This window comes from Carassius auratus, chromosome 44 (genome assembly GCF_003368295.1).
Source record: "Carassius auratus strain Wakin chromosome 44, ASM336829v1, whole genome shotgun sequence".
NCBI classification, from domain to species: domain Eukaryota; kingdom Metazoa; phylum Chordata; class Actinopteri; order Cypriniformes; family Cyprinidae; genus Carassius; species Carassius auratus.
The window spans coordinates 8,311,447-8,318,343 of NC_039286.1; the positions used below are offsets into that span (position 1 = coordinate 8,311,447).

Consider the following 6,897-nt stretch of genomic DNA (forward strand, 5'->3'; position numbering starts at 1 on the left):
ATCGTTAGGATGTGAAAACAAATGGGAAACTAATTTACAATAATAGACTTCCAATGGAAGCCTAGTAGTCTAATGGGCAGCACCACAAATAAGAAATTCAATTTCTCTTTAAAAGAGAAATTTAGCAATACATAATTTGCTCACCAATGAATGCAGAGAATGGGTGCCATCAGAATGAGAGTCTAAACACCTGATAAGAGTGAGTAAATTTTCAGCAAATGTTCATTTTTGGATGAATACTTCCTTTAAGTTCAGTTGCTGCCTTTAATTCTCAGATTTTTTACTTCTATAATGCTTTCAAAAAATATATCCTAACACATAAACACATGTGTTTTGCAAAAGGTGTCTGCCAAATGCATACTAATTAAAGTAAATGTCTGTGCAAACATTCAATTGATAAATTCATGACTGGCTACAAATGCCAAACCGGTTACTTTTACGTGGTATACCTTGAAGAAGGATTGAAGCGATGCAACAAACTCTAAACACTCATAAACAGTTCATTTGCCCAAAAAACTAGTTTTAGCGTGAGCCGCTTAACAAACTGCGCCCACATATTTTATACTGTATAATTCATGTCCATGGAAATCCACAAGGGTTAAAGCTTCATTTTTTATATATTTAATAGGAAAATAATCTGCATTCACAACTAAAAGACACTGAGATAAATGGCAAAAACACCACATAAATCATCTTGAAACTAAATTTCACATGCTATCGGTCATTCTTTTGTGCTTTTAAGCATGGCAATGTATGCTAATAATATTGGTGGGAACGAAGAAATGCCAACTCACAAATCTCTAAAAGCATCAGCATCCACTGACTGGCAATTACACGTAATTAACGATTGAAACATTTTCTGCATTCAGGACTTAAGTTCTCCTCAGGGAGACAAAGAGAAAGCGTTTAGAAAGAAACTTTCAGTAAACATGGTGAGAGAGTGGTAAATTCTCACCATCGCTCTCTCAAGACCCTTTCTTAGTGATTTATCTCCCTCTAATAATAGCATCAGGGGAGTTCTGCGGTCTTGGATGAGTCTCATGTTGGTTCTGCACTGAATCAAAGAGCTTGAGGAGGCAGGGTTGAGTTGTCCAATCACTGCCTCACACTAAATGAGTCAACCTACCAGATTCACTTCTTCATGTGAACTTAATGGAAAAACACATTTCCCTTTAGTATTCAGGAAGCCCAAAACGTGCAAAAAAAATACTCAAAGTATGATAATCGTTTGCAACTTGCATAATCCAAAATGGAAAACAAAATAGTCAATTTTGAATTCATATAGACTTTGAAAGCATCCTGCTGTGTTGTGGGTCAATTTGAATCACACTCAACTAAACTAAACACTAAACTATTTAAAATATTGGTTATTCTATTTATCTCTTCTTGAATATTTCTCATTTAGGGTTATGAATGTGCATGCAAAGTTGACACATAGGTGTGTTTTTTCAAAGCTGTACAAACTTTGTTACAACTTTTGTTAGGGGTCAAAACGTCCCCCACTAGTTTTCATGCAATTTGCCAAAAATCAACATCTGTTCTGCATTAAACCTTTTCCAAATGCTTTCATAAACCTTTAATGACCCCTGATGTTGACAAGCAACAGCAGTAAGGTATTTTGCATTGCTGAGCATGTTTGCTGCAACACAAACAATGACACCACAGGTTTGCAGCCTTGATGTTTGCACCCCTGAGTACCGGAAGGTCTGACCTGTGAATACAGTGGGGACCAGAGCAGCTCTGATGATGTTATTTCCGTGGCTTACCACAACCATTTCCTGTAAAGTATTCTAAGGCCTCAAAATTACAGCTTCTGTACATGGCAAACCTCTCTTGCCTCTTTCATTTCGTAAATGCTGCATATATTTCAATAGGTTTTAAAATGTTGTGGACTAAGAGAGGGATAGGCACCTCTCTTAAAAATTATATAAGCTACTGACAGTTTATGCATAAGTGCTTGAAATCTTGCGTTTCTGGTAAAAACACTGATGGCCAGGTTTTTCTGAGCTCTTTCATTTGATTTAACCAGCATATATTTTATATTTGAATGTGTTTTAAAATAATATGGATAGAGAGAGGGCCATGAACTCTCTTTAGAATTACATCACGGTCTGTTGCTGATTAAAGCAGCTGCAGACACGTACATGTCCACTGCATGCATCTCCACCAGGTGGCGCTCGGGAGTGCACAGCGATTTTTGTTTTTTGTTTCGTCTTTAGGTATTTAGGCACTAAAAGTGTAATTTTTTTAACGCATTACTTATTAATTAAATAATTGGTGACTGGTATTAAAAATATTAACTGTCTAAGAGAAAAATCAGGCTCTTCGGTAACTTTATGGATAATAATTTATACTCAAGTAAGTAATAAAACTTAATAAAAATACATAATGTTAATTTTAAAATACAGGTTTAAACAGGAAAATTCTTATTTTGTCTCAGGGTACCTTACCAATCAGGGGCAACTCCCAAGCCTCTGAGCGAAATCAGTGGCAAGTGCACTAAAGGTGCTTTTGCACTTGATTTTTTTTTTTTTTAGATTAGATTAGATTCAACTTTATTGTCATCAGAGTACAAATACAGAGCTAATGAAATACAGATAGCATATAACCAGAAGTGCAAGAATATAGTGTTTTATAAAATATAAATGCAGAATGTACAGTGGAGTTGCTATATACTGTATTAAGCAGAGTATACAAAATATAAATAGGAATGCAATGTAGGATTATGTACATTTTACAGTTGGTTGAGTGTAGCCTACAATAGTACTATTGTACTACTGCACTGTTTTGTCACATTAATGCTAGTTAATGTGACAAAATGTTGTCAATTTACTAAATTATTTTATTACTGTAATTAAATGACATTTAGAAAGTACGTTGTTACATGCTATAGTAATTAATAGGGATTTAATACAACAAAATTTGTTTTACGTTTAACGTACATTTACTGTCACTTGGTGGACATTTTTAGTAGTGAAGCAAAAACACTTTTCATGTATATATTTACTGAAATTATAATTAATAAAGTTTAATTATGCAAATTTATTTTGCAATAACATATATGCAGTACTTAATATATGGTCATTTTATTTTTTTCTTTAAACGTATGAGTGAAGCTAATCGATTTGAAGTTCTAGTAGAAGCTTATTTATAAATGTTTAATTTATGAGTGTTTGAAAAAGTTCACATCTTCGTGGCCTGCTGTTTTACATTATGCGCATTTTTAGAAGTACAGCAAAATTAGCTGACAGAAAAAGTGACTATAGAGTGCTTTTGCATTTAATAATAATAATTATTATTATTAAACGCTTGACGTAAAATTACTACCATTAAGAAGTAGGCCTTATTAATACAAACAGGAGTTAAATACAGCTTAAATGTTCATAAATGCAGTAGTCAATATATAGTCATTCTATTTCATAATTTTACTGCCATCTGGTGGCTATTTTTAGTAGTGCTGCAAAATCACTACTGCTATACCTGTTCAAATTTATATGGCCACCAAACTGATTATAAAATGCAAAACCAGGTGTTTTATGAGTAAGTACTTATTACTGAAGTACAAAACAATATCTCGGGAAAGAACCATCATTTAAATGAAAGTAATAAGCCACTCAAGACTGTCAGAATTATTTGTTTTAAAAGTATCATTAAAACTTGCATTAAAGTAGTTCACATAAACAACTTCAGTGTTTTATGAAATACATTTATTGAAGGGGAAACATCTACTGTCATAAAAGGGGCCAAAAAAAAAGAACATGTAACTAAACATGTGACCATTTACATTGGTGATAACGGCATTTCCTCAGAAGCTGACCTGTGGACACACACAGGCAGGGTCAGGCTGACCTGAGGTCAGTGCAGCTTTTCTAGCTCTAATGGGAACAGCAGGCGTATCTGAGATCCATCTGCTCAGACAGGACGGCTTTAACCCAAGCCGGAGCACAAGGATGAAGAGCAGAGGCGACCATCATTAAACTCTGTTCTGTGTTGGTGGCGAAGGAATTTTGACATCATCCTAATGTGCAGATTCTTGACACTAACGGTGTGTGCAGTCCTGTCAAACGTTTGTTTACTTCATGACAAATAAAGAAGCTTTCATTGCACTTGTTAGACAAATATGTATGGAAGCCCATTTCAGTCACAGAAAAAGAATTCTTACAAATTTACAATTAGAATTGCAAAATATAAACTCACAATTCTGAGAAGAAAAAAAAAAATCACAGAACTATGATACATAAACTTTATTTCTTCTCACAATTGTGAATTTACAATTGGTTTTCGTCTCCGCCACAGAATAAAAAAAAAATGGTAATTGCAATTTTGATACACAACTGTAGGATTTTGAGAGATAAACTCACAATTCAGAGAAGAAAATTCAGAATTACGTAAAAAACTGAAATATAAACTCAGAATTGCAAGATAAACTCAAAATTCTAAAAAGAAAAGTCAGAATTGTGAGGATAAAAGTTAGAATTGTAAGATACAAATTCAGAATTACAAAGAAAAAGTTATTTTCACAATTACCTTTTTAAACTCAGTTATAATTAGCTTTTTTATTTTTTTTTATTTGTATTATTTGTATTATTGTGTTTCCACCATGGAAACTAAATAAAAAAACGAATTATACTAGATATTGTGAGATGTAAACTCAATTCTGTTTTTCCCATCAGAATCGTGAGAAAGAAAGTCCGAATTGTGAGATAAAAAAATCATAATTAACTTTTTTTTATTTCGGTGGCAGAAACAGGCTTCCATCGATGTCAGAGTCAGTGTGTATAGTAGTGCGGTTAGCTCACAGAAACACTGGAAGTTTGCTCATCGGCCTGTTTTTAGTGAGCTTGTGTCATTAACAAATTGGTTAAATGATAACAAATACATATCGATATGCTCTCGCATAAATATATGATACATCCACGCAGCGTGTTAGTCAGGACATGAATGTGTGGCTGAGCTGGTTCATACAAGAAACCGTGACTTCAGACCCGCCGTGAACAAGTGTAGCCATGATGATTGAGCAGACATAAAGGAGAGCACAGAGAGTGATGCAGAAATAACCTCACGTCCAGCCTAAAACAGCATAACAGTTATGAGCTGAGCTGGAGGAGATCTGCTTCAGGGCTCTATGTAGTGCTGTCAGGAGGGACCATCCTTTGGCGAGCGGTTTTGGGTCGGTGGCGGGGTGTCGAGGGCGAGCTGCGTTCCCCCTCGGACTCAGAGGGCTCGGTTTCAGCCTGCGGGGAACCAGTGTCTCCCACCAACTCCCGCAGGAACTTAAACTTAGACAGGAAGAGCTGCCACACCACATACCAGCCTACAAACAGGACACACAGATGATACGGCTTTGCATTCCTACCTTCAATTTGACTCTGGTTAATTTGCATTAACGTTATAATAAAGCACGGATTGAGCTGCCATTTGCACAAATATTTGTGAACTCATGCACTTCAGATGCATGACACACTTGATTTACATTTCATTTTGCTGAGAAATCTTCAGCCACTTCTGTTAATGAAACCCAAGCTTTTTGTTACAAACATTAAGATTTTGCTTTGTGACCCAACTGTTATATTAAGTAATGTCAAAATTTCTCATACAAAATAATCTAAAATAATTTGATTGATATTGAAGACAAAATGTGAACTTGGTAACTTAATCTTATGATAATCATCATAAAAAATATAATGTAACTCACCTGTATGCATTATGGTATTGAGAATTTGGTGGGGAAATGTCAGAACGTTCTCGATATTAACTGTAATTGTGCAAAATACAATTTATTCTTTTTTTTTTTTTGGATGATTGGGTAAAATATGAAAAGTGAAATAATAGTTCTAATGAGAATAAAAATGGAATCAAATATGAAATATATGGAATATTATGGTTATACGACTTTATTCTGAAAAATTTTATAATAAGAATAATAATAATAATAATAATAATAATAATAATAATAATGCCAGTGCAAAATATCCTAAAAAAAAAAAAAGTACTTCAGGAAGAAATATAAATTCATAATAACAATAAAATGTAAAATATCTGGACGCATTATGGAAAGGAGAATTTAGTGAGAAAATTTTCATGATTAAAATCTTCATTTTCTTTATGCAAAAGATAATTAAAATATCCTAAAAATCCTATAACCTTAATTTATGAAATTATTTGTATCTTTATCTTGGGATAAAACACAAATGTAATAAAAATCATAATAAGAGTCATATGTAAAACCTCTCATATAAAATCTCATATCTCATACAAAATCATATAAAAACTTGCTATTTTGAAAATGCATTTGTTAATGTTTAAATTAACCTTAACCAATATTAATAAATGCCGTAGAAGTATTGTTACAAATGGAATCTTTTTGTAAAGTATCCAGTATACATATATATATATACTTTTTTATATACTTTTCTTTGTGAACGAACAGGGGAAAAATCAATCAACAATTGTATTTTTATGAACTAATATTAAGAAAGATTAACAAATGCAGTGTGGAAATTGCTCATTGTTCTTCAATGTTAGCTAATGCATTCATGTTGATAGTAAAATATGAACTAGGTTCATTCTTGGTAGAATTTTCATTTTGATTTCAACATATTCAGACATTTTAGTCAATGCAGAAAAAGCTTCTTCTCCGTATACTAACACATAAGTGTTGACATGTTTAGTGCAATGACCTACATAAATCTGATCCAAGCCTGCATCTGACATGAGGACACAACTTCTTTAGTGACATGCTGGACATTGCATACTACAGTACAGAAAACTTTTAACAGCTCCTGTGCCTTTAACAGAAGTGGGTCAGTCAGACAGACCTCGACTAAAGTCAACACTCAACTCACAGTGAACTCTGGAGATGAGACGTCTGTGTTGTTGACAGTCAGCAAACCTGCT

At 33.6% G+C, this 6,897-nt stretch overlaps 1 protein-coding gene across 2 annotated transcripts in view; it reads right to left on the minus strand.

Moving 5' to 3' along the window:
* Positions 1-3,685: 3,685 nt before the first annotated feature.
* Positions 3,686-6,897, minus strand: part of LOC113062375 (small integral membrane protein 13-like) — a 5,101-nt gene continuing 1,889 nt past the window's right edge. For both annotated transcript variants that reach the window (XM_026232193.1, XM_026232192.1), the window contains exon 3: positions 3,686-5,314. In XM_026232193.1, the coding sequence (XP_026087978.1) occupies positions 5,124-5,314 (191 nt within the window). In that variant the 3' untranslated portion in view covers positions 3,686-5,123. The remainder of the gene's footprint in view (positions 5,315-6,897) is intronic.